The sequence below is a fragment of the Antechinus flavipes genome, chromosome 6, assembly GCF_016432865.1.
Source record: "Antechinus flavipes isolate AdamAnt ecotype Samford, QLD, Australia chromosome 6, AdamAnt_v2, whole genome shotgun sequence".
Classification (NCBI taxonomy): Eukaryota; Metazoa; Chordata; class Mammalia; order Dasyuromorphia; family Dasyuridae; genus Antechinus; species Antechinus flavipes.
Window position 1 is genome coordinate 241,264,769 of NC_067403.1, and position 24,143 is coordinate 241,288,911.

The 24,143-nt window shown below is 58.7% G+C and overlaps 1 protein-coding gene across 1 annotated transcript; it reads right to left on the minus strand.

The window, feature by feature from the left end:
* MYBPC3 (myosin binding protein C3) lies at nt 1-24,099 on the minus strand. The gene is made up of 32 exons (XM_051965895.1): nt 23,998-24,099; nt 21,477-21,743; nt 18,703-18,831; nt 18,538-18,612; nt 17,723-17,871; nt 17,463-17,580; nt 16,296-16,344; nt 15,927-15,956; nt 15,666-15,722; nt 13,908-14,071; nt 12,802-12,934; nt 12,205-12,329; nt 11,588-11,693; nt 11,118-11,284; nt 10,813-10,978; nt 9,923-10,029; nt 9,751-9,780; nt 9,208-9,344; nt 8,952-9,029; nt 7,988-8,147; nt 7,763-7,867; nt 6,123-6,311; nt 5,418-5,552; nt 5,028-5,195; nt 3,699-3,787; nt 3,353-3,548; nt 2,917-3,056; nt 2,192-2,351; nt 1,984-2,120; nt 1,546-1,725; nt 496-533; nt 1-337 (listed from the first exon to the last, which is right to left on the minus strand). The coding sequence occupies exons 1-32, from the start codon at nt 24,020-24,022 to the stop codon at nt 166-168; spliced, it is 3,981 nt and encodes a 1,326-aa protein (XP_051821855.1). The 5' UTR covers nt 24,023-24,099; the 3' UTR covers nt 1-165.
* Nucleotides 24,100-24,143: the final 44 nt, after the last annotated feature.

The window sequence follows — 24,143 nt, forward strand, 5'->3', positions numbered from 1 at the left end:
TGGGCTGCACAAATCCTTTATTAGTCCAGTAGCTACGGGGAAGCTTCCAGCAAGCCGCCTTCTCTCCCTCTCCCTCTCCAAAGCCAGGCCGGGGCAGGATGGTGGAGAAAGGGGGAGTTGGCCGGGGCCAGCGGGCGCCAGCCAGAACCCGCACTCTCCTCGGGCTCAGGCAGAGGACTTGCCCCGCCCCCCCATCGCCACCAGGCAGGGGGCTGGGTTTCTGCCCTGTTCTTTCCCTCCCTCCCACCCCCAGCGCGCACGCTCGCGGGCACACACACACACACCACAGCAGAAAGACTGGTTTCCTCCAAGGTCAGGGCCGGGGGCTCGGTGGCACCTGTGACGGAGGGCACAGCTGTGAGCCGCCTGGGCTCGGCCCCCGCCTCCCCCCAGGTTTCTGCCCCTCCAAAAAGCTGCTTTAGCAGAGCCCGCCAGGAGCCGCTGACAGGTCCTGCTGCCCCCCCCCCCCCCACTTCCCGGCACCTTGCGCCTCACCTGGCCTTTCTGCGCCCTCCGGCCTGGTCACTGAGGCACTGGGGGAGAGAGAGACAGGAGCTCCCAACTAGCTCAGCTCGGGCAGCCTGCCCAGGAACGCCCCCTCCCGCGCCTCCACCTCGGCGTGCCCGAGCAGGACCCGGGGGAGCCGCCCCCCTGCCCCTGGTCCCGGCCCCTCTGCCCCTGGTCCCGCCCCTCTGCCCCTGGTCCCGCCCCTCTGCCCCTGGTCCGGCCCCTCTGCCCCTGGTCCCGCCCCTCTGCCCCTGGTCCCCGCCCCTCTGCCCCTGGTCCCCGCCCCTCTGCCCCTGGTCCCGGCCCCTCTGCCCCTGGTCCCGCCCCTCTCCCCCTGGTCCGGCCCCTCTGCCCCTGGTCCCGCCCCTCTGCCCCTGGTCCCGCCCCTCTGCCCCTGGTCCCGCCCCTCTGCCCCTGGTCCCGGCCCCTCTGCCCCTGGTCCCCGCCCCTCTGCCCCTGGTCCCCGCCCCTTTGCCCCTGGTCCCGCCCCTCTGCCCCTGGTCCCGCCCCTCTGCCCCTGGTCCCGGCCCCTCTGCCCCTGGTCCCCGCCCTCGGGCTGCTTTTCCCAGTCAGTGCTCCTGGGATCACGGAGCCCCCGAGGCCTTAGGAACTCTCCGGCCAAACTGAGGGGCTTTTCAGGCGGGGAAACGGAGGCCCAGGGAGGCTCCGAAGCCAGGCCCTGGGACTCCAGGCCCAGCGCCCCGTCTGTGGCCGTGACCTCTTCAGAACGGGAATGGAGGACGGCTCGGAGGGGGCTGAGGACCGCGTGGGCAGTGGGGAAATGCTCGGACGTGGGGTCTAGGCAGAGACCAGCCCCCAGGAGGAATAACCAGGGCTCACTGGTCCCAGAACCAGCCTGGGGGAGGGGCGCTGTCAGCCCCAGGGCCGCGCAGGATCCCCCCGGGGCTCCCTGACCCCCAGCCCGGGGATCCCGGCCCTTCGTGGGCGCATTCCCGGCCTCAGTCTGCAGAAACCGCAGCTTGGGGCCGGTTTCTGCCTCGGCCCCGGGTCCCTCCCGGCCGGGCTCTCACCTCGCACCTCCAGGCGGCACTCGCACTGGGCCTCCCCCTGCGCGTTGACGGCCCGGCAGACGTAAGCGCCCCCGTCGAAGGGGCAGGGCTTCCGGATCTCCAGGGTCAGCACCCCCTGCTTGCTGAACATCCGGAAACGAGCGTCCTCGCCCAGATTCAGCCCGTTCTTGAACCAGGAGATCTTGGGCTGGGAACCAAGGCAGGGGCGGGGGGTGAGGGGGTGGAATGGGCCAGAAACTCCGGGCCCGCGGGCACCTCCCCCCTCCCCCACTGAAAGGCCCCGAGTGCTGAGCCCGGCAGGGGCCCGTGGGGACACCCGTGAGACCGTGCTGGGCCGAGCAGACCCCGCTCGGGGCAGGCTTTGGGGCCCACGGTCCCCCTTCCCCCCTTCCGGAGGCCTGGGGCGCCCCGAACCTCCCGGCCCCGCTCGGGGCCGGGGGCGTACCTTAGGGCTGCCCCGGACGGCGCAGCAGAGGACCGCGTCGTAGCCCGCGATCACCGAGCGGTTCACCAGGGGCTGCGTGAAGCTCGGAGCCTCGGAGAAGTCCAGGTCTTTGTACGTGGGGGGCTGGTACGTGAGCCCTGCAGAACGGAGGGGCTGAGGGGGCGCCGCCCCGAGCCAGCCCCTCCTCCCCCCCCAGCGCGGGCCCTACCTATCTTGGGGATGAGGACGGGCTCTTGGGTGGTGGCCGCTTTCTCGCTGGCGCCCACCATGTTGTGGCTGAAGACCCTGAAGTAGTAGTGGTTGCCCATGATGAGCTCGGAGACCACGCAGTGGGTGCGCCGGTAATGCTCCAGGACCGTGAACCACTCCTGGGGAGCGGAGCCAGTTAAGCGCCTGCTGTGTGCCAGGCGCAGAGACCGCGGTTTATCAGGTGGGGAAGGATTGCCGGGAAATGGCGCAGTGCCCCTCGGCCCCTGACCCCTGCGTGTGAAGGGGGCCCGACAGCAGCAGGAGGGGGGAGCGCCAGGGAAGGGTTTGGGGAGGTTCCCTCTGCGCTGGGTACTGTGGAATGGTGAACATGGGCCCCCCCTCAACGAACCTACGTCCTCGGGGGGCTTGGGGGCAGGGAGGCCGTGTGCAGACAGACAGATGGACACAGGAGGGGCCTCCCGGAGAAGGCTGAGCTAACGGCAACTCCCAGCGTCGGCGGGTGAGGAGGGGGAGCCGTGTGGGGGAGGGGGGGGGGCCGGGCACAGCCTAAGTGAAGGCAGAGGCGGGGGACAGAGCACTGGCTCCGGGGACCCAGGGGGCCGGCAGTGAGAGCACCCTCCGGGCCCGGGGACCCACTTCTCAGAACCGGGGCGGCCGGGGTCTGGCCTCCGGAGGGGGGCCGTCCCACCCAGTACTGAGACAGCGCCCCAGCCCCGGCCTCACCATGGTCTTCTTGTCAGCCTTCTGCACCGTGTAGCCCCAGAGCTCGGTGTTGCCGTCGTCCAGGGGAGGTTTCCACTCCAGGGCCACGTTGAAGCCCCAGGCTTCAGTGACTCGCACCTCCTGGGGGGGGCTGGGTTTGTCTGTGGAGAGCAGGGTCTGGGTCAGTGTCGAGCCGGCCTCCTCAGCCTCTCCGGCCTCCCCAGCCTCCCCACCCTCTCCGGCCTCCCCGGCCTCCCCGCCCTCCCCGAGGGCCCGACAGCAGCCTCTCCTCCCTGGCCATCAGGGTCCGGGGCCTCTGGCCCTGCCGGCCGGGCCCTGTCCCGATTTCCTCGGGCGGCCCCGGGGAGTCGAGGACCACAGGCTCCCGGCCGCAGCTCAGGCCTGCGGCCGGGACAGAGGGAGGCCTGGGGAGGCCCCGAGGGCTCCGGGCACCTACCGACGATCTGCAGGAGCAGCAGGGCCCGGTCCTCCATGTTCTCGATGCGCACGGCCACCTGGTAGGTGCCCGAGTGGTCCCTGCGGGCGGCGCGCACGAACAGGATGGTGTCCGTGGGGCTGTTGCGGATGCTCACGTCGCTCCCCGTCAGCGGCTGCCCCTCCTTGCTCCAGGTCACCTGGGGCCGAGGCTTCCCCTGGGGGGCACCGAGTGTCAGCTGGCCCGGGGTGGGGGGTGGGGGGGGTCCGGGAACGGGAGGGGCTCCTACCCACCCCCTCCCCCGCCAACAGCCACAGCCCGAGGCCCCGGGGGGGGGGGCGGGGGCTGTCCCCGAGTGGGCGCCCACCTGGAAGGGGATGAGGATGTTCACGGGCTCGCCCACTTTTCTCTGCACGGTCTGGCGCAGGTGCCGAGGCAGCCGGAGCCTGGGCCGCTCTGTGGACAGAGAGCCGCCGTCAGAGGGCTCGGGGACATTGTGGGAGCCTGAAGGCCGCTGTGTGGGGGAGGGAGCGGGACAGAAGGAGCAGTGGGCCGTGGGGGGGCAAAGCCCCCCGGGGTCAGAGGGCGTCCGGGGGGGGACGGGCAGTTGGAGAGCTCACCCACCCTGCTGTGCCCCCAGCTCCCAGCCAGGGTCTTCAAGCAGAGACCCGAGATGCCTTCCATGGCGCCGGACCCGAGCCCAGCTCCCACAGATGGAAGTGGAACTTGCCCAGCCCTGCCCCAGACCTGCTCCGGAGGCCCCGATGGGAGGCCCGATGGGAGGCCCGATGGGAGGCCCCGATGGGAGGCCCGATGGGAGGCCCCGATGGGAGGCCTGCTCCGGAGGCCCGATGGGAGGCCCCGATGGGAGGCCCGGATGGGAGGCCCCGATGGGAGGCCCGGATGGGAGGCCCGACGGGAGGCCTGATGGGAGGCCCCGATGGGAGGCCCGATGGGAGGCCCCGATGGGAGGCCCGGATGGGAGGCCTGATGGGAGGCCCGACGGGAGGCCTGATGGGAGGCCCCGATGGGAGGCCCGATGGGAGGCCTGCTCTGGAGGCCCGATGGGAGGCCCGATGGGAGGCCTGATGGGAGGCCTGCTCCGGAGGCCCGATGGGAGGCCCAATGGGAGGCCCGATGGGAGGCCCCGATGGGAGGCCCGATGGGAGGCCCCGATGGGAGGCCCGATGGGAGGCCCCGATGGGAGGCCTGCTCCGGAGGCCCGATGGGAGGCCCAATGGGAGGCCCGATGGGAGGCCCGATGGGAGGCCCGATGGGAGGCCTGATGGGAGGCCCGATGGGAGGTTCGAGGAACCACAGCCTTCCCAGGCCCTAAAGGCCGTGCCCCTCCCCCATCCCCTTCTAAGGCTCCAGCAGTCCTGGAATAGTTCAGGCAGGACCTGGCTCAGCATGGGGCTGTGCAACCCCGGCCTCTGCGTTAGGGGGACAGCAGAGGCCGGGCTGAGCTTTATACTAGAGGGAGGCCCCGCCAAGCTTACTGAGAGGTAAACAAAGGGACCCCCGCTCTGCCTCTCCCCCTCCTCCAGCTGATGGGGATCCGAGGGTCCGGGGGGACCCCAGGGTCGCCTGGGCCTCTTGCTGTTCTGTGGGGACCTGGATTTCAGGGGGCGGATGGGCCGAAGCCGCTGTCGCTCCGGGGACGGGCAGAGCCGCTGGTCCTGCCCTCGGCACTCACCCAAAATCTCCTGCACGGTGATGGGCTCCTTGGTGGTGGCAGGGGCGCTGGGCCCGGCCAGGTTGTGCGCCCGCACCCGGAAGAGCAGCCTGGCCCCCGTGGGGAGCTCCTTCACCAGCAGCGAGGTGCGCTCCGTCAGACTCTGCGAGGCGGCTACCCACTCGGAGGCTGTCGGGGAGAGCGGGATCGTGGGCACGATGGGAGGGGAGGAGGCTGAGCCGGGGGCATGGCTGCCCGTCAGGGGCGCGGCACTCCTAGGCTGGTGCCCACCGGGGGCGTGGCTGCCCGTCAGGGGCGCGGCACTCCTAGGCTGGTGCCCGGGGGACGATGCTGGCACCCGAACATGAGCCACAGGTGGGTGCCGGATGGGAGGGGGAGGTGCCGACTTACATCCCTCTCTGCAGTATTCCACGCTGTAGCCGTCTAGCCCGCCTGCCCCGACTCGCTCCGGGGGCCGCCATTTGAGGGAGACGGTGCTGTCGGAGACGTCCTCCACGCCCAGGTGGGTGGGCTCGCTGGGAGGGCCTGGGGGGAGAAGCCGGACTGGCTCAGGATCTCGGGGGCAGGACCCTGGGAGCCTGCTGTGTGCCAGGCCCTGGGCAAGGCCGGCTTTTCCTGAGTGTTCCCATCCCTTCCCATCCCTTCCCAGCTGCGCCCTTGCTGTCTCACCTTCCCTCTGTCTCGCCGGCTGAGCCCGGGGCCCTTCCTAACAAGTATGTCCGTCCAACTTCTGCCTGCAGGGCTCCAGGGACGGGGGGCTCACTCCCTGCCCTCCTGGGCACCCCCTTCCCCTCGGGGGCTTCCTGATGCTAAATCTGGGGGTGGGTCTCCACCTGCCCCCAACATCCAGGCAGGCAGAGGGCTGGGCAGTGGCCCAGGGGGCCAGAGGAGAACCCCAGCCCCGCCTGCCAGCCCTGGTCCTGAACAAAACGGTCACTGTCTGTGGAGCTTCTCAAAGCCCCCCCGACTCGGCCCCACAAGGCGGTGGAGGAGAAGGGCTGCTCGCCGGGTCCCTCTCGCCCCGAGTGGCTCAGAGGTCGGAGACCCGGGGCCAGGAGTCCCAGCTGGCAGCGGCCGGGGCGGGGGGCGGCTCACCTACGGGCATGAAGGGCCGGGAGGCGGGGCTGGGCCGCGACATGCCAATGGCGTTGACCGCGTAGACGCGCATCTCGTACACCACCCCCTCGATCATGCGCCGGGCCTCGTGGCTCAGCTCCCGGAGCAGGTCGAAGTTCAGCCGCATCCACCGGTAACTCTTCTTCTTCTTCCGCTCCAGGATGTAGCCTGTGGTGGGAGGAAGGGGAGAGGGAAACGGAGGGGAGCTCAGGAGGACAGAGGGGGCTCTCCCACCCACACTCGGGGAAGCTCGGCTCGGCCGCCTCGGCTTATCCAGGGCCCCCCGGCAGCATCGCTTCGACGCGCGGCTCCCCGTTCCAAAATCGCTCTCACTTAGGCGCCTGTTCTGTCTGTGAGCAGAAAGGGCTGCCTTTTTGTCTTTATATTGCCAGCGCCTAGCACCCGGGCATACAGTGGTGCTCAATATTTATTGAATGACCAAATGGAGAAGTGTGAGAGAGAATCGATACCATAGAGCTAAGAGAACCCACGATACCTCTCCCCTGCCATCTGAAACGTCCTCTTCTACATGAATCCCCAAAGAGGAAAAGAACCTCTATCTACCAAAATAACTGCAGTCGCTCTTCTCTTGGGGCAAAACATGGGAAACGGAGGACTTTCCCTCCATTGGGGAATGCCGACAAATTGCAGCACGTGGTTATGATGGAGCATTATTGTTCTGTGGGAAATGATGAGCAGGATGCTCTCAGAAAATGCTGGGGAGTCCTCCGGGAGCTCAAGCAAAGCGAAATGGACCGTGTGCAACGTAACAGCATTGCTCTGGGACCGTCAGCTGTGAATGACTTCGCTGTTCTCAGCAGTACCTTGATCCAAGAGTACTCTGAAGTACTTAAATACTTAGGACGAAAAATTCTATCCATACCCATAAAAAAAGAACTGATCGGGAATAGAGATGGACGCATTCTCTCTTCTTCCTCTCCCTCGCTCTTCCTCCCTTTCTCTTTCCCTCCCTTCCTCTCTCCCTCTTTCTTTGTCCCTCTGTCTCTCTCTTTTCTTCCCTCCCTCCCTCTTTCTCCCTCTCTCTCCTTCTCTCTCTGTCCCTGTTCTTCCTTCCATCCCTCTTTCTCTCCTTCTCTCTGTCTCTCTCTCTCTCGCATTATTGCCTTTATTTTTCTTCAGTTTTTTGGGGGGGAATCTCTGTTTTCTTTCACACATGACTTTTATGGAAAAGTTTTACGTAACTTCACATATCCTTTCTTAAAGGAGGCTGGGAGTGGAATAAGAGAATCTGGAACTCAAAAGTTTAAAAAAAAAAACCCCAAAATGTTTTAAATGTAACTGGGTAAAAATATTAAACAAATACATTTTGTAAGAAGATCCACGTCTGTTCTCAGGACTCAGGACAACCAAGGGGATCACAGGGGATCCTGGAGCTCAGTTAGTCCAAACTTTACAGACAGATCTGAAGCTGGAGAGGGAGGACTTTGCCCGAGCTCACGTAAGTGGCGAGCAGCTGGGTTAAGGTCTGACGGGATCCCCCGACCTCCGAGCCTGGCACTCTTTCCAAATCCCAAGGCAAGGTTGGGAGAGCATCCCAGTCCTCTGAGGGGCCCCAGGCCAGCAAGTGGCCACTCACTCAGTGAGCGTCCTTGCCTTACCTAGGATGGGCTGTCCCCCGTCGTAGGCGGGGGGCTCCCAGTGCACGGTGCAGGAGTCCTCCCCGACATTGCTAATCTTCGGGGCCGCAGGGGGGTCGGGGACGTCTGAGCGGAAAAGCAGATGTTGGATTGTCTTTTCATCTCAGGACCCTCGCCCCGGCTCCCAGGGCTGCGTCTCTGTCCTCCGAGGGAGCCCCGCCCTCTCGCCCGTGGTGCCCTCCTTACCGATGACCTTGACAGTGATGTTAACCTGGTCTTCACCCACGGGATTCTTCACCGTCACGGTGTAGACGCCCTCATCCTCCTTCTCGGCGCCCTCCACCGTGAAGATGCTACGGTCCTTGTGGGTCTCCACACGCACCCGACCTTCGGTCTCACAGAGTAGCTGGGACAGGGAGTGGGAGCCAAACAGAGGAAGGGGGTCACGGCTATGGGAGAACCCGGGGTCTCCCCAGCAAAGTCAGGGCCCTGAGGGACGCCGGGGGCTCCCGTTTCCTAGTTCTCTACTTCCCAGATAGACCAGGAAACACCAGCCCGCCCCAGGAACCTCCACAGCTGAGCCTGATAATCACAGCACTACCAGGGGGTCCCTGGGAATGCAAGGCCCCGTGCTGGGCACAATGGGGGGAAGGGCCAAGAACAAGCAGCATGGCTCGGGAGGGAGAGCAAAGGGCTTGTCAGCACTGAGACTCCTTAGCTCTGGGACCTCTCCTGGTCTCAGCTTCTTCACTGTAAGAAGGTCCCGATAATGCTTGAGCTACAGGCCGGGGAAACTAAACTTCGGTCTCAGGACACTGGAATTCTGGGATGCAGCAAGGACATTCAGCTTCTAATCTTGGGGGGGCCGTTGGCCCTCATCCACTCACCTGTTCACGTAGGAATGCTTGCTCCCTCATTCATCCAGTCATTCAGTTCTTCATTCATTCATTCACTCATTCACTCATTCATTCACTCCTCCCAATAGGTGAGAGGGCTGTACAGACCCTCAGGCATTGTTGCCGGGGAAGGTTATTGCTGAGCCTGGGGCCACACATGCACGTGGGCAGAATATCATCCTGAGCACCCCCCCCCCCCCAGGGCTTGCCCAGGAAAGGGGAGGTCAGGGAGCTTCCTTCCGGTGGCTGGGGCCTAAATACCCCAAGCTGGAGGGAGGAAGGGGAAGGGGGCGGGGCCGGCTGGGCTCTCTCACCTTCTTCTCAAACACCCACTCCTGGCTGTCCCCCGCTTGGCTGGGAGCCTCTGGGGTCTCCCCCGGGCCTTTGCTTCCCTGAAAGGCAGAGCCCGGATTGAGGGGGGCAGAGGGGGAGCTGGACCCCAGCCAGCCCTTCCCGGGAGCTCTTGGATGCGCCCCTGTCCCCTCCGTTTCCCTTGGCGAGAAGGGCCCGGGGTGTGTGTCCGTGCCCGCGCCCCGAGCGGGCGTGAGAGCTTGGGGGTGGGGGAGGTACCTGGGCGGCCTTCTGCCAGATGACGGTGGGCGCGGGGTCCCCAGAAATGGGCACGTCCAGGCGCAGCTTGTTCCCAGCCACCACCACGATGGTGTCGGGCGTGCGTCCGGGGCAGTCCAGGTGGATCTTGGGAGGCTCTGAGGAGGAGACCCGGGCGCTCGCGGGGTGGGGCAGGTCCCAAGAGGGCGCGGGCATTGGAATGGGAAGAAGGGGTCGGATCGCCCCGAGCGGAGGGCGGGGGCAGGGGGGGGGGGCCGGGGAAAGCTGCCCGGGCTGCGCTCCGGCCCCTTGGGGAGGGGCTGCCTCTGGTGGTTACACGGGGACTGATGGGGCCCCGCCCACGGCAGGCGCGGGGGCTCCGGGGCTCATGGCGGAGGAACCCCACCATGCCTCCAACTACCCCCCCCTGCTCCTAACGCCGGGCCCGGGGAAGGCACAGAATATCAGGGGCCTCCGCTCCCCAGCGCCGTCTCAGCTGGCCCCGCGGCTGGTCCACGAGATGGCACTAAGGGAAGGGGCGGGCCAAGGGGGCGGCTGACTCACCTTGCCGGGGAACAAAGTCGATTTTGACCTCTGAAAGGGAAGAAAGGAGGGGGAGAGTTGAGAGGTTCCCTCCGGCGCAGCCGTCGGGCTGGGGGTCGCCCCTCCCCCTCCCCAGAGGTCACGCCCTGCCAGTGGATGCCCCCGGCGCCCGGACCGGCAGTGCCAGGCTCACCCATGAAGTGCAGCTTGGCCGAGAGGTTACAGGCGAAGCCTTCGGGCACAAAGCTGTAGTCAGCCTCATCGGCCGGGGTGACGTCATCGATGGTCAGCTTGTGGACCCTGAGGGCAGAGGCTGCGCTCAGGGGGGCCGGAGCCCACAAACCCCTCAGCGGATCCCCCCACACATTGTAGACCTCCTGGAGAACTTGGGAGGCTGGGGCTGCGTGGAAGCATCGTCTTTCCACCTTTTTTTGTTTGTTTTTTCCCCTTTTGATCTGATTTTTCTTTTTTTCTTACAGCTTTTTATTGACAAAACATTGCAAAACCTTCCGTTCAACTTTTCCCTCCTCCCCCCACCCCTTCCCGCAGACCGCAGGTCGTCCCATACATGTTAAATATGTTAACGTATATGTTAAACCCACTATATGGACACATATTTAGAGTTATCTTGCTGCACAAGAAAAATAGCATTTAGTCTGATTTTTCTTGCACAACTTGACAAATATGGAAATATGTTTAAAGGGACATCAGATTGCTCGCTGTCTTGGGGAGGAGGGAGATAAGGGAGGGAGGGAGAAAAATTTGGAAGTTTTACAAAAATGAGTGTTGAGGGGCAGTTAGGGGAGCAGTGGAGGGAGCACCAGCCCTGAAGTCAGGAGGACCGGAGTTCTAATGTGACCCTAGACACTTAGCACGTCCTGGCTGTGTGACCCTGGGCAAGTCACTTAACCCCAATTTCCTCAGGAAAAAAATTAATGTTGAAAACTATTTTTACATGTGTCTGGAAAAATAAAATATATCGAGAAAAAAGATAGACCTCTGATCGCTCTTCTCCCTCGTTGTCCTAAGAGCAGGGTAGGCAGGGGCCCAGATTCTCAGGCCGTCCCCGGGCTATCCACTCACCGGCCAATGTGGGACACCTTTATGCGGCTGTCGGGGACCAGCTCGCGCCCGTTCTTCAGCCAGACGCCCTTCACGTTCTCGTCGGACACCTCGCACTTGAACACGGCCTGGTCCCGAGCCCCCACTGTCAGGTCGGCGATGCTCTGGTACACCTCCAGCGTCTTCTCTGGGGGGAGACAGAGTGCCGGGGTGAGCCCCTGTGTGCCCCACACCGTGTCGGGGCTCCCGCCCTCAGGGCCCCAGGCCTCCGCTGGGGCTGGGAGGGGCTCCCTCCTCCCCCCGCTCTCCCTCCGGCCCGGCCTCACCCTGCACGATGAGCTCCGCCACGGCCTGGCCCCCGCTGGTGCGCACGGCGTAGTGGCCGCTGTCCTCCAGCGTCGCCTCGTTGATGATCAGGTGGTGCTTCCGGCCGTCCTTCTTGAAGCGGTATTTGAAGGTCTCCTCTCGGGTCAGCTCCACTCCGTCTTTCAACCTGCCCGGGGAAGCCGGTGATTATTGGGAAGGTGGGAGAGGGGCCGGAGGCACTGGGTGGGCCGCGGGGCGCATGGTCCGGCCTGAGGCTACTGAACGGGAGACCGGATAACTTTGGGCGCAGGACGACAGCCCCGACCTCCCAGGGCTTTCAGGGCTGCCTAGTCCGGAGGCCGCGGGCACAGACGGCCGCTACTCCCCCTTCCCTTGTCGGGAGGCACAGACGGCCGCCACGCCTCCTCCCACCCCCCAGGTCCCAGCCATGCGCTCCTTCCTGCGGTCGCTGCCCCAAGCCCAGGCTCACCATTTGACTGGGGCTCCTTCCTCGGACACTTCGCACTCAAATTCTACCCTCTGTCCGGCCGTGACCATCTGGTCCTCCAGGGCCCTCGTGATCAGCACGGGCGGCTCTGCCGGGACGCAGCGGATCCTTGCTCAGACCCAGCGCCTCCCCAGCCCCCCCAGGCACCTCCCTTCCAGGCAGGTCGGACCCGACCCTGGGCCGTTAGGGGAAGGACATTAAAGGACGAGGGAGCCTGCAGAGGAGGCCGACCCGGACCTCAGGCCCCTCTGGTCCGATTTATTTCACAGGAAGGAAGAGAGGAAATGGTAAGGGAGCCCAGAACTGGGCCATGGAGGATCAGCGGGAGCGGAGGACGCTTAGCCTGGGGACAGAAGGTTGGGGGCCAAGTGGGGAAAAGATGTAAAAGTGGCCGGCCCCCCAAAGCAGACCGGGACTGTCAGCTTGGGTCTCCCTAGAGCAGAGACAGGCAGACGCGGGAGAGCTTCCGAATCCTCGGAGCCACCCCAGAGTGGGGGGCCATTGGGGGGCTCCCTGGAGGGGGTCAGAGGGCCAGTGACCGCAGGCAAAGAGAACCCTATGGGGGGGCTGGGTCAGAGAGGGCCCTGGCCCCCACCCACCTTTGACAAAGAGCTCCGTGCTGCACTTGTCCCCATTCACCACGCACTGGTAGGCAGCGTCGTCCGCCAGGGAGCACTGGCTGATGGTCAGCATGCGCTTGTTTCCAGAAGACTCAAAGATGTACCTGATGGGAGGGGGCAGGTGGACCCTGACGGGACCAGCTCGCAGGGGGAGGAGCAAGAACAGGGAAGGGGAGAGACCCTGGGGAAGTGTGGATTTGGGATTATCCTCCTAGGGCCGGGAGGGACCTTCCAGGCCACGGGGTCACAAGCCTTCTTTATCAGGTGGGGTTAACGGGCTGGTCCGCCCTTCCACATGTCTTTGTTCAATCAGGCCCTTCTCAAGAGCCACAGCCCACCCCAACTCCTCATAGCCTGGCCCAAGCGAAGAACTTACTTGCTAAAGACCGGATGGGGAGACCACCGGTTTCAGAACCGAATAGGCGAGACAGATGGGCAGAGAAAGAGACAGAAGCAAGGGTCACCCTCACCCTCTGGCCACTCTGTGCTCCCCCAGCACCCCTAGGTGCCCCATCTCCCCCAGCCCCCCTTGGGGTGCCCACCAGTGCCCACCCCCATCCCTGCCAGTGGACGTACCTGCCGGTCATCTGAATTTCCTGCCCATTCTTCAGCCATTTGACCTCAGCGTCAGGGTTAGCCAATTCAACCACCAGCCGGATCTTCTGCCCTTTGTTAACCTGGTAGGCGGGGTCCAGCTTCTTCAGAAACGCTTTTGGGGGACACAGAGACAGCTCAGCTTCTCCCAGGGAGCCCACCCCCTACTCTGAATCAGTGTGTCCAAAGTGGGTGGGGAACGAGACAGATGCCCCCCCACCCCAGAGCAGTAGGGGAGCGTGGGGGAAAAGAGCACCAGCTTTGGATGCTGGCTCTGACACTCACTAATAGGGTGGAAACCTGGAACCTCGGTTTTCCCAACTACAAATGGGGGAATAAACCCACATCTCACAAAGATTGTTTTGGAAAACCTTGTAAAAACCTTAAAACCAGAAATGGGCTTTAAGCTTGCTAGGACTCAGTTTCCTCCTGTATAAAATGAGGATTTTGGAACAGATGATCTTGGGATGCCTCCTGCATTCCGGTTCCTCTCAGGAGCCTCTGCTTGGGCACCCCTCCACCCTCCCCTGTCTCAATCTGTTTGGCATTTTCTGTTTCTCTGGGGACATAGGGTATGCCCCAGGAGTCTAAGTGCCTTGAGGTGAAGAGCTGTCCTTACAGGCCCCCAACCCCATCCCGTGCCTTCCTTTGCACAGAGAAAGTGCCATTGGAGTGAACTGAACTGAGATCATAGGAGATAGATTTGGTTGTGAGGGACCTTAAGAGGTCAACCCCCTTATTTACAGCAGAGGAAACTGAGGGCCAGAGAGAAGCGACTTGGCCAGTTGGTACAAGGCAGAGGAGTGATCAGCTCTGAATCCTGAGTCTGGCCCGGGCCAAGGGATGTTCAAGTGGCCGACTATGGCTTCTGGGCTTCCCGTGGAGAGACTGTTCAGTCCCGGCCATCCAGAGCAGGGCATGGGACAGGCACATTGACCTGCACGGCCGAGTGGGGCGGGCCAGCAGCGAGAAGGAAGACTTAGAACCTTTCTCTGTCGGGAGAGCTGAGCTAGGAAGAGGATGAGCTCTTTGGGAGGCTGGGACAGGGAGGCTGCTGGGAGGCAGGAGTGGGCAGTGGGCAGTCCTACCTTCACTCTTCTTCTCTTCCTTCTTCATGCCCTTGAGGCGTTTTAGCATGCCCCGGAGGTCTGTGACCCCATGCTGGAAGGCAATTCGCTCATACTCTGAGGGAGGGGCTGTTCGGAGGATCTCCCACACGTCCTCTTCTGCTGGGGCCTCCAGCTTCGGGTCCCTGGTGCCAACAGACAAGTCCCATAGAGGAACGCCTCCCCTCGGTGCCCAGCCCTCTCCTCACTGTGCTCTGGGATACAAGAGCCCCCACCCCGACCCCAAAAGAGAAGCCTTCTCCCTTTCTCCCAGGGGCCTGAAGCCCTTCCCTCCAGTCTCCTCCACCACACGGTAGTTGTAGAAGAAACTCCTCTGGAAGACAGAGGTTGGGAGGGGCTCTGGGAGGTCAAGGAAGCCGAGGTGGGGGAGACTGAATGGAGGCTGCGGATCTGAGGCTTCCTCCCCAGTTAGGATTGGGACAGGGAGGAGGAGCCACTGGTGGGCTCCGGTTTGAGGGAAGTGAAGTTGTTTCGGGGCTGGCTTTTGATGTCCAGATTTGGAAATGCCATCTGGGTCCCTCTTCAGCTTCGGGGCTTTGGGAAAAGAGCTTTGCTTTCACGCGGGAAGGGGAGCGTTCATGTTGGGCTTGGTTTGGGATTTGGACCACAGTGAGACCCAAGGGATGCCTCTGAATGAGTCAATAGACCAATAAGGCTGAGGCTGCTCACCTGGATGTTCGAAGGAAGCTACTGTACTCCAGGTATGGGTGGGCCAAGATAGGAGAGAGAAGTGGGATGTGTTAATATCACTTATGTCCCCTCTGCCCCCACTGGCCCTCTTACCTCCTTGATACCCCCCAATACAACAGTGAAAGCCATTTAATGTTTTTTTTTTGCTTTTTTTTTTCCTGAGGCAATTGGTGCTAAGTGACTTGCCCAGGGCCACACAGCTAGGACATCCATTTATTTTTTAAGGGACGCGGATGAGCTGGACCTGAGATTTAATCGGGGCAGGGAATTCCCTCTGCCAATGCAGAGCTGCCCCTTAGAATCTCAGAGAGTTGTTGAGGGCACAGGCCAGGGTCATGCTCCCGCACTTCGAAGGCTCTCAGAGCCCTAGAACATGCTGCCTCTCATTAAGGGAGGAGGATGGTTACAAGGAATAAACTAATTCCCCCGGGGAGAGTCCTCCTCAAGGACAGCCTTTCCCCTCCTCTTCCCCCAAAACCTTCCCCCCTCGACGTAATGTCCTCACTCTCTGCGTGGCGGAGACGTCCACAGCGCCGGCGGCAGCACAAAGGGGAGGATGGAGAGCAGAAAAGGAGAAGGAAAGAGAAATAGTCAGGTGCTCGAGCTTGGAGACCCCTTCTCCCACCCCCACCCCCAAGTCCTCATGGAGTCCCCAGTTCCGCTCCAGGCAGACTGAGAAAAAGAAGGTCGGGGTAGAGAACGCTGGAACGATGCTCAAAGCCTGACGGGAAGGGCCGGGGAGCTGTCTGGGAGCATCCGGAGCGGGTTAGCCACCACGGACCCAAGGATGCTGCTCACTTTCCGCAGCGACTCGGGTTACGGGTCCACAAAGCCCCGCCCACCCGCGACCTAGCCCCGCCCACTCGCCCACCTGGAGCGAGGATGCTAAGGATGCGCCGAGACCGGCCAGGCAGGGAGGCTCCCCAAGCTGGGGGGTGGGGGGGGGGGAACAGGGGGAGGAGAAGGGAGGGAGGAAGCGGGGCTGGACGCGGCTCCCAACTTCGCCCCGCCCCTCTGGTGCTGGCTCACCTCTTCTTCAGCAAGGAGGAGAAATCCAGGCTCCCGCCTTCGTCGTGACCGTCTCCGCTGCGGAGAGAAGCCCCGCCCCCGGCAAGAGTGAGGCTGGAGAGGGGCCCAGGGACTGGAGACGTAGCGAGGGCCCCGGCGAGTTACGGAGGCGGGGTCACAAGGCCGGCCTCCCTGCCGGAGTCCCCTGGGGTTCCGCGTGGCCCCCTCCCTGCGTCGCCTCCCCCCTCCCCTGGGCCGGCCGAAGGGCTGGGGCGCAGATACCTGGTCCTCCGGGCGCCGCCGGGCAGGCTCCTGCAAGGACCAGCGTTCGTTAGGACGAAGCACCGCTCATCGTACAAGTGAAATAGAGGCTGGCCCTTTCCCCTGGGGCCCCGCCCGCGTCTTCCCCCCTCCCCTCCCCCCTGAAATCACCGCCCCAGCCTGGGAGAGGGTCCTTAGGGAGCTCCCCCGGGACCCCTTGATGAGGGGAACTGTTGGTTTCATTCTCCCCCCCCCCCACCTCCCAGGGTCAGCCTGGGCCAGCTGAGAGGTTCCCAGGGGGCCGTGGTCAGGCTTGGCCGGGGACACCTGGGGCGCAGCTGGGGGCGGGGGGCGGGGGGGGGCAGGGGGGAGGGAACGATGTTCACTCACGGGCGACGGAATGCCGAGCGCAGGTCAAGGTCGGCTGGACCGATGGCCTCTTTGGGAGAGCGGGAGGGAAGAAGGGAGAGAGAAAACTGTGCACAGGGGAGCCAGAGAAAGGGGGGCTGAAAGCCCTCCTCCTCCTCCATTGTCCTAACTGCATCGAGGAAAGGTGAAAGAAATCCTTTTCTACTCTGACCCCGGGTCTTCCCAGTCTTCCTCCCCATTTCTGGGGAAATTACATGGGATTAGAGCTGGCAGGACCTTAGGGACCTCAGAATCGGAAGGACCCTCAGAAGCCATCTATCACCTCCTCATTTGGGACTTGACAAGGACACAGCTAGTGGCTTAACCTCCGCAGGCCTCAGTGTGGCCGTCTGTAACACAGGAAGGTGGACTCAGTCATCCCTAAGGCTCCTGAAGACCCTCAATTCTATGAGCCCAGGACTTTGGAGAGATGACCCTGGGAGTAGCTATAAGGGCAGGATTAAAATACAGCACCCTGACTCCAAACTGGAGCTCTTACCAGTGCCCCATACTGTCCCATTACTCCTTGAATCTGTCCCTGATTTCCTGCTCCTTCCCCAGGACAGCAGAGACTAGACCACAACTGGGGAAATCTGGGGCGGTCTCATGGAAGAGATGGCATCTAAACTGGCTTCAGGGCTGACTCTTGTATGTCCCATTTCCTTTATCTCCCCTCTCTGTGCCTAGCACGGTGCTAGGTCAGTGTCAAGACTGGGAGAATCCTGAGAATGAGTATGTTCTAGGGAGATAAGGAAGGGGGGAGGACAAGGACCCGCAGCCTCACAGGACAGACTGTGTGGGGACTTTGGGCAAGTCAACAAGCATTTTAAAGCACCTACTCTGTGTCGGACACCAGCGTATCAGCTGTCACTCCCTTGACCTGGTAATAATAGATTCACATCTATATAGTTCTTAACTACATAGCCTTATGAAAGGTCACATTTTCCCATAGTTTTAGAATAGGAAAGTGTGATCTTGGGCAAATCGCTTAATCCCAATTGCCTCATACAAAAAAAAGAAGGAAAGTTCAGAGATTAATTGACTTGGTCAGGGTCACACAGCAGAATGTCAGAGCAAGGATTTGAGCTCTGGCCGTTTTGCCTCCAAGTCTTGGGCTCTTTTCGTTCCCGGCACCGCCTCCGTACTCACCGTGGACTGTGAGGTTAAAATTGCAGCTGTCAAACTTCTCCTTGGTGGAAACTTCGCACCGATAGCCACCGGCATAGGCCGCCTGGACTTCGGAGATGTGCAGCTCGAAGAGATAGACCTGGAGGGTGAGGGGTGAGGGGCGGGAGTCAGGGGCAGACCAGGGGAAGGGAGACCAGGATGCTCATTGCAGCTTCCTCCCAAAGGAGGCTTAGTCATAGAAAAGAGTCGTAGGCCCCCCCTTCCCTCCCCCGGCCGCTAACCTTGCTGGCCCGGTCATAGCTATCGTGTAGTTGCAGATTCTTCCCCACTTTGCCACTCAGGTCCATCCACTTCCCCTTGAACCACTTGACCACGGGGGGCTTCAGGAGGCTGGCCCCGGCTACTTGGGCTGAGAAGGTGATGCTGTCCCCTGGGAGGAAGGATCGTATGAGGTGAGGAACAGCCCCATGGCAGGAATGGTGAGCCATGAGCCAGAAGACCTGGATTTGAATCCCAGCCCCGATTCCTCAGGGCTTCAGGACCCTGGACAAGTCACTGCTTTGTACCTCAGTTTCCCCATTTGTAAAACAGGAATAATGATACCTGTATTGCTCACCTCAGGGGACCATTTTAAGGAAGGTGTTTGCAAACTCTAAAGTATTATAAGAAGGTACTGATGACAATGTGTGAATGAATTATGGGTGCTCCACCACAGGCTTCCTAAGCCAATGCTGAGCAAGCAAAATTTGGGAGGAGCCTCTGGACTTTGCCGTGCTGGGCCTCGGACGACAGGCTCAGAATTCATCACCAGGCCTGTATCCAAAGTCTTTCTAGCCCAGTGGGGTCTGCCAAGACTTGGACTAGAACTCAGACTGCCTTCAACTACTTAGGGTCAAGAATCATCTCAGAGGCAGCCCTACCTCCTCTCCCTTCCCCCTGACCCCTCAGCCTCATTTCCCCCAAATCTGCCTCATATCCTAGAATTTCTGGTTAGAACTCTCTCCATGATGTCTTATTAAAAGAAGACGTTAGTGGAGGTAAATGAGTAAAGGTTGTTCTTTTTGTTATTCAGCCCCCTCACCCGATAAGCACTCACCCACAGTCACCTCACCATCCTGGGGCCGGGTCACAAAAAGCCCAATGGGATCCTCCGAAACAGCTGCAGAGATGGCTAGAAAAGAACTCAACAAGTTGATCGCTCTCAGCCTTCAGCTGTAAAAGTCTCTTTGCCCCCCAGCCTTAGACCCACGTCCTCCCTTACCTTCACCGTTTGGAAGGCATCCTTCGGACCCTGTAGTGGGAGCATCACCTGGGGCAGGAGGTTCAGAGGGCAAGGGTCCCTCAGGGGGGGTAGGGGCTCCATTGGGGGCTGGAACAAGATCAGGCTTTTCTAGGTGGGGCCAGAATGAGAAGAAACTTAAGGAGGAAGGTATCTAATTTTAACATCTACTATCCTTGTTCCCAGAAGTCATGGACATCTCGCAAGCCTGTCAAACTCACTTAAGCCTTCCTGTCGCCCCTTCTTGACTCCCCTATTTTAATTAAAGGCATGTCTCCCCCCAGATATAAAGGCTTTAAACTTCCAAATCAACTATGAATCCTCCCTAGCCTGCTAACCAAAGCCTGCCAGTTCTTCCTTTGAAATAGCCCCCTTCCTGGACTCCATTACCTGCAAAAGAATAGAGGGAGAGCTCTTCTCGGATCAAGCTAGTTCTTTAGAATTTTTAGTTTCAATCATTCTGTAATTGTTGCAGTTTCTAGTTTCATTGTTGTCATCATTTTGTATATTGTTTTCCTGGCTTTGCTTACTTCACTTTGCATCAGTTCATGATTAGTTATGTAAAAAAAATGATCTAGCTCACGCCTTTCCTGTACAAATTTTATCATAATGAAAAAGAATTTAATTCCACATCTTGGTTTTTAATAATAATACATATGTTTTAATAATAAAAAATATGCTTTAATAAAAGCACATATAAAAAGAAAGAAATAGCCCCCTTCCACTTCCATAGCTCCCACTCTGATTCAGGCTTTCATTACTTCTCATTTAGACAATTAGACTAGTCTTTCTAACTGGTCCTCCTGGTCACTCCTCCCTCTAAACACACACATAATACCAGGATGTAGATGATAATAATAATCTTTGTAAAGCATTGTACATGACCTTCTGATCCTCACAATAATCTTGGGAGAGAAGTGGCCATTTCACAGGTAAAGAGGCGGAGAGAAATCAAATGACTTGTCCATTGTCACCCAGCTAGTCAGTATCTCAGAAGGGATTCAGACTGATTATTCATAGTCCAGATCTGACTCTGTTACTACTAAACCACCTAGATCTGAGAAATACCACAGTATAGCAGCAAAGTGATCGGCTTTGGAGTTCTGGTGGGGATCTCCAGTCCTGAAACTGCTAAGTGCACGAGCGTGGACAAATTATGCCTCGTCTCTGAGATTTAATTTCTCCACCTGTCAATTGGAGGTGAGGAAACTATCCTTCAGATAGCTTCCATTTCTAAGTCTATGATCCTGTACTGTGCCCCAAATGATCCCAAATATCAGTTTAAGGGAGAAGCTAGATGGCACAGTGAAGAAAGTGCCGGGGCTGGAGTCACAAAGACTTCAAATGTAGTGACCTTGAGCAAGATGGTTTGCCTCAGTTTCCTCCTCTATAAAACGAGCTAGAGAAGAAAATGGCAAACTACCCTAGTGTGTTTGGCAAGACAATACCAAATGGGGTCACAGAGAATTGGACATGACAGAAAAATGACTCACCGGTAACAAATATAAGTCTGACCATATTTTCCCTACCTTTTTCTAGATATCTCCTCCTACGGGTTTTTGTTAGTCATAGATAGAAAAGATGATGATTTTATAGAATTATCTTTAGAATTATTAATGTAGAATTAACTAAGTTACCAGTGATTTCAATGATTTTTTTAAATTTAGATTCTCTAAACAATCCATCATATCATTTGCAGACCAAGAGAATTTTGCTTCCTTTTCACCTTTGCTTGATCCTGTAATTTTTTGCTATTGTTGGAATTTCTAGAACTCTCCAAGCAATAGGAATGACAATAGGCTCCCTTAATTTAACCCTCATCTCAGTGATAAGGCATATAGTGTTTGTCTCTTTCTAGTAAGTTGCCATTTGATTTTAGGTACAAAGTACTTATCTTATCAGAAAATGGGCTATTTCCCTCATGCTTTTAAAAAAATAAATGAGTGCTATATTTTGTTGAAGGCATTTATTGATATAATAATATGATCTTTATGATTTGCATGTGATTTGCAATAATATTTGCATTTGATTTATTATTATGAATTCTATTCCCCTGCTCAATAACCTTCAGGGGCTTCCTATCGTCTCTAGGATAAAATACAAATTCTTGAGGCTAGCCTTTTAAGTTCTTCACAATATCACTTCCACCTACCTGTCAAGCTTTATTTTATATCGCTCCCTATAATCACATCTGCTCTATGTTCCAATATCTCCTTTCTTTCCTCATACATGTGCACAAATCTTTTTCTCTGTCCAGAATCTTCCTCCGAAACTCAGCTGAGCCGTCTTTTGTTCCCCGATCCCTCCGCTTGTTCGTGTCCTCACATTACCTTTATATTTCTTTATCTGTCTAGAATACATATTCTTCCTCCCCAGGAAAATGTCACTTCTCTGAGGGCTGAGGCTCTTTTCTACATCCCCGTTACCTAGCAGTGCCACAATAGGAATAGGGTTAGTGTCTGAACCTGTGATTTCTTTGGTATAGGATGCTTCAGGATGAAAAAACTCTCCCCACCCCTTTTATGTTGACCTTTTCTCTGTAACTTAGCATCTTAAACATTGAGCAGTTACCCCTCTTTCCCAGGGACCAGTTTCCGAGCCCCAGGAAGCCCCCAGATCCATCTTGTCCTGGTCCAGGCTAAGCCCTGGGACTCGGAGGAGCGGGTGCCCAGGTGGAGGTGGGAGACCCACCCTTGCCCGGGAGAGTATGTACAGAGCCCGGAGGTATGAGAGGGAGGCAATGGAAGGCCACAGACCTGCTTCTTTGACCTTCAGCTCAAACTTGACCTTGGAAGAGCCAGCAATGACAGCATACACTCCCTGGTCTTCGGGGCTCACTTTGCACACGGTCAGCGTGTGCCTGGTGCCTTCAGAGGTCAGCACGTACTTGTCACTGGCCGCTAGGTCACTGCCGTCCCTCTGCCAGCGCAGCTTAAGACCCGCGCGCTCGGTCTCGGCTTCGAATGACGCAGAGCCGCCCACTGCCACCTCCGTTGTTTTGGGCTTCTTGCTAAATGCTGAAACTGAGGAGCAGTTGGGAGGTTCGCCATTCAGTTTTAGGAAGCCCCCTCTTTGCTCACTGATAACCCAACCCTGGAGCAGTCCCTTAATTTCCCTCGCCCCAATTCCAGCTCTCCAAGGCAGGTCTGACCTTGTCTGTCCTTGCATAAGTGGCTCGTTATCAGCACGAGGCCCAGAGAGGGATAAATTTAGCCAGATTGCAGGCAGGTATCAAATTTTCCCCATTTTCTGACCCTTCCCTCCTTCCCTCAGAATCCAGGAGAGAAAGTAGTAGATTAGCCTGCAAGGGGGAGGCCGACTTGTGGGTGCTTGTACTCCTACACTAGAGTGAGTCCCCCCGAGACTATAGGACCCCACTATGGGAGGGTTTCTGCCTTCTCCCTGGCCCACCCCCACTCGTCCTGAGGATCTCCTTCCTCTAAGTCTCTGGGGGCAATCCCTCAGACTGATGCCTCCCTTTAGACACCCCCCAATCTTCTCTTTCTCCCCCTCATGAATCCCACCGGGGTCACCTGAGACATGGCCATAGTGCCCTTCCCCAAGGCAGCTGGAGGACTGGGGGTGGGGGCCGGAGGAGAGAGCCAGATTGGCTTTTGTCACTTCTTCTTTGTGCAAGAATCTTCATCTGGGAAATGAGGGTCATCCTATTATCCTAATTTGTGCTGCTCCATTGTTTCAACTGTATCCCACTCTTTATGAACCCAAATGGGGTTTCTTGGCAGAGATCCTGGAGTGGTTTGCCATTTCCCTTTCCAGCTTATTTTACAGATGAGGAAACTGAGGCAAACAGAGTCAAGTGATGTGCCCAGAATCCCGCAGCTAGTGTCTGAGCCCCATTGGAACTCAGGTATTCCTAACTCCAGGCTCCTAACAGAGCCACCTTGCTGCCCTTTATGCGATTCTGTCATCCTTCACCATACAGTATCGGTCTTTTATTTCCTTGGCCTCTGGGCTGGGGGAAGGGGCAAGGAAAGGGGGAGGGGGATGAGAATTCCAACCAGGCCTGGAATTTGTCTAAATTTATCTCTCTGGGCCTCAGACTGATAACGAGCTGCTGGGATAAGGCTTGGGGGGCTGGGGAGGGGAAGTGACCAAGACAGGTGCCAGGAAGAAAAAACCCAGGAACCCAGGAACACCTGGGTTCAATCACCCCCTCCCTAGCATCAGACTGAGGGGTCCTAGACCACCCTCCACTTCCCCTCCTTCAGCTCAGAGCTCCTACCTCCTCTCTAGCTCTATTGCTGGGTGACCTTGGAGGGGTGAGGGGTCTAAGAGTGAGGGAAAGGGACAGGAAAACCAGACTCCAAGGGCTTCTCCCAGCCACCATGGAGGTAGGAGATTGGGGAAAGAGGAACCAAATTTAGGGTTCTGGGGTCATACCCTATCCTCCCCCCCAGTGGGTATCCACAGGTCTCAGCTCTATTCCAAGAGCCACCCATGGCATGGGTGGGATGGGGCGGGCTAGGTTATAACATGGCAGAGGCCGGAATTGGCAGGGTAGAGCCCCTTCCTCTCTTGGGGGCTGTCCGCCATATAATGTTATAAATAGAACATTTTATAGCATATACATATATATGTATATCATTTATATACATAAGATCATATACTGTAATAAATATAACATTATATACATATATAACATGATATATATAATATAAATATAAAAGCTCATATCCTGTAACAAATATAACATATACATATATCTAGCATTTTATATATATGTATGTAAATATAAAACAAATTCTCATTATACAGATGAGAATACTGAGGCAAGGCGACTGAGGGATTTGCCTAACATGACCCCCTGCCAGAGCCCGATGCCCGGGATCCGGGGCTCATGGGGCTGAGGAGACCCAGGGACCGTCTCATGTAGCAGATGAGGGAACCGAGGCTCAGAGACAGAGCTTGACTTGTCCAAAGTCACCTGCTCCTAAGTCCCTGTTTTCCAGACCACAAACCCATCCCCAGCTGCCAGGGTCCACCACCCGGGGGGATGGGAGGGGGCCAGATCTCCGGCCTCTCCTTGTGTTCAAACCCTCCCAGTTCCCTCCTCCCTGCTCAGGCCGGCCAGGAGGGAAGAATGGGGAGGACTGAGAAGCGGGGAGAGGTCCCGGGCCCATTACCCACATCCCTTCTCTGGGGTCTCCCAAGCCTCCGATCCCTACCAGGATCCCAGCCCGGCTCTCCCGGCCCAGCCCCTGTGATCCCATCCCGACATCCCGGCTCCCTCCTTCCCCACCCCCCAGGTATCTTTACCTGTTTTCTTCCCCAGCTCTGGCATCTTGAGGGGTCTCCTGGGAGCTGGGCACCCACCAAGACACTGGCCAAAGGACAGGGAGCAGACAGGGAGGGAGGTCACCGGTGTCTCTGGGCTTATAAAGTCCTACTCCCCCACCTCCCAA